The sequence below is a fragment of the Galendromus occidentalis genome, unplaced genomic scaffold, assembly GCF_000255335.2.
Source record: "Galendromus occidentalis unplaced genomic scaffold, Mocc_1.1 scf7180000077074, whole genome shotgun sequence".
In the NCBI taxonomy this organism is placed as follows: Eukaryota; Metazoa; Arthropoda; class Arachnida; order Mesostigmata; family Phytoseiidae; genus Galendromus; species Galendromus occidentalis.
The window spans coordinates 19,890-22,695 of record NW_003805062.1 but is presented as its reverse complement, the minus strand read 5'-3'; the positions used below and the strand labels follow the sequence as shown (position 1 = coordinate 22,695).

General features: G+C 51.7%; 1 protein-coding gene across 1 annotated transcript; it reads left to right on the top strand.

Annotated features, from left to right (window-relative positions):
• Positions 1–484: 484 nt before the first annotated feature.
• Positions 485–2,050, top strand: LOC108863839 (uncharacterized protein K02A2.6-like). The gene has a single exon (XM_018638470.1). The coding sequence runs from the start codon at positions 485–487 to the stop codon at positions 2,048–2,050; it is 1,566 nt and encodes a 521-aa protein (XP_018493986.1).
• The last annotated feature ends 756 nt before the right edge of the window (positions 2,051–2,806 follow it).

The following is a 2,806-nucleotide window of genomic DNA, read 5'->3' as shown; positions in this document are numbered from 1 at the left end:
GCCTGTCCCCTGACGATTTTCGATCAAAACCTACCAACTATTGTAGCATGTGACGCGTCAGAAATCGGTATGGGCTGCGTGCTACTTCAACGTCATCCATCGGGGGAAAAACCATAGCGTATGCGTCTCGCTCATTTGACGGGGCCCAGCTCAAATACTCGACAGGCGAGAAGGAAGCTCTTTCTTGTCTCTTCGCGATTGAGTCACTGGCATGTGTACCTCTGGGGTAGACGATTCACCCTACGGACGGACCACCAGGCTTTTAGCACACTTTTGGGCCCAAGGGAAGTGGACGAGGGCCGCTGAGGATTGGGCGGTGGCTTGAGAAGCTCCGCACATATAGTTTCAATGTCGAGTATCGGCGAGGGAGCTCTCATAACGTGCCTGATATGTTATCACGACTACCGCTTCCAATCACCTATACCGTCCACGACCCCGCGGAACTCGTGATAGCCACATTAGGCGAGAAGCTCAAGCCGTTCACATGGTCGGAAATTTCCAAACGTACAAGCGAGGACGCCGAGCTCTCGAATCTTATGGAGGCTCTAAAAAAAATTCTCCGGTGAAGAAGTTTGGGAGGTATCAAGCGATTCACGCGGATCTAACGGTGGTCGACGGCGTCATATTGAAAGCGGATCGCATTACGCTACCCGAATCACTACGCCTGCGAGCGTTCCGTCTGGCACATGACGACGCTCACCCCGGAATAGTCAGGACGAAGCACCGATTACGCGCAAGATACTGGTGGCCGTCAATGGATCGGTTCATCGAAGAAGCCATACGAAGTTGCAAGCTCTGCTCGGAGCACGACAAAACAGTGGTACCGAACTCAGCTCCAATCACCCCCACCGATTTTCCGGAGTATCCATGGCAGCGTTTGGCCATTGACATAAGGGGCCCCGATAGCACCTTAGGATCTCAATTTCGCTTCGCTATCGCCGTCATCGATTATCACTCGAAATGGGCAGAAGTGGAGCTGGTTAACGAAGTTACTACGAGTCGAGTCATCTCTTTCCTGCGGCGGATCTTCAATCGTGAGGGCGTACCGGAAACGTTGGTCTCGGATAATGGAGTACAGTTCACATCAAGAGAGTTCAACGAATTCCTTCAGGAGTATGGTGTCAAGCATTACAAGAGCCCAAATTATCATCCGAGAGCGAATGGATTAATTGAGAGATTCAATCGCACCCTAGGCCACATGTTGGCAACGGCTAAAATGGCGGGCGGTAATATCAGGGATCGCCTGATAGAGATGCTGGGTTCATACAATTCGACACCTCAAGCTACGACCGGCGTTTCGCCGGCTGAGTTGCTTCACGGAAGACCACCCAAAACGAGATTGGATGTCAGCGGGGAGACTCCACTCGCTAGACGTCCCCTTTCCGAGAAAACCCAGGCACTCCGCGCTAAAGTCGAGGAAAACCAAAGCAAGCAGACATGGTATGCGAATCTTCGGAGAGCAGCTCGACCACACAATCTACGAGAAGGTGACTTCGTCCGAATCCAGAAACCGTCGGTCACCAAAGGACAGAAAAAGTACTCAGACCCCGTTCAGATCACACGCCAAATGGGACGCGACACTTTCCAAACGTCGGATGACCGGATTTGGCATGCTAATCGTATGGCCGCTCATAGCAAAGCTCCCTATGAACACACCACAGTATCGACCGACTATTTCGGCGATATCGACTTTCTGGCATCTCCAACGGCAGCGGCAGAGACCGACGCGAGAGCGACGGGAATCGAGACGACGCGCGACCTTCCACACAAACCGCCCGAACTTATTGACGAGGGCTGCTCCGGTGACGGAAGAGAGGAAGGTCAAGAGCAGACACAGGGAAGTCTGGTTCTGATGGAATCAGAGGACTCGGAGGTGGAAACGATCGTTGCCTCGGAGCCAGGCCCACTTGTGAGAATGGAAGACGTGGTCTACAGCAAACGCATGAGATCAAGTACAAGTTCGGAAGCGACAAGCCAACCGCGACAGAGTAGAAAGCGACGGCGGACTGGGCGTATGATGCCCGCCTGGCTCCGCAATATTAATGTTTGAGATTAGGATATGTGTGAAATTGATGTCGCGGCGCTGGGGACCATTAAGGAGGGGGAGTGTAGTGTTAGAGTCTAACGGGTCTAGCGACGGTGGCGCCGCCAGTGTCATGTTCAATAAACGAGGGGTCTACGCCACAAGCCCTACTTGTTTACATTGATGAACGCATTTTTAGCGGGGAGAATTCTGAATCCAGCGGGGCGTGCGACTCGACGAATCGGCGAGTAAGCCCTTCGTGGCGACTTGTACGGATTCCAATGGCGGCCTAATCTAAATTTTCTGAAGTAAAGCCCCGGTAACAAATTAATAAAATAAAAATTCCGAGTTTATATGCATTTTTGAATGAGTTCTCATGAGCTCCTCCGATCTTATTCGCTCAAGTTCCGGTCGTATTCTGTACGAAGCTTTGTTTTGCCCAAAAGTGCACACCTATCCAGTTCATCTCGCTATCTTGTGATGAGGTATCCATGTTGCGTTGAGTCCGGGTCCGCATCATACAGTCTACTACTCGGTCCAAGAATCTTCTCTTTTAGATCGATTCCGTCGTCACCCCAGAATAACTCGCCAAAACAGGTGAAGTCACCAAATCGCCAGCCCCGCTGAACTCAGACTTCTCCCCGCTAGAAATGCAGAAATGCATTCATCAATGTAAACACGTAGGGCTTGTGGCGTGCTCCCTAAACGAGGAGCCGGCAGGAACATTCCGGCCTGACGCTCCGGACGTGGAACTCATCGATCTCTATCGTGGTACCTAATTAG

Excerpts from the sequence above, each read along its gene's own strand:
- LOC108863839 (XM_018638470.1), top strand. The coding sequence starts at position 485 with ATGGTCGGAAATTTCCAAACGTACAAGCGAGGACGCCGAGCTCTCGAA.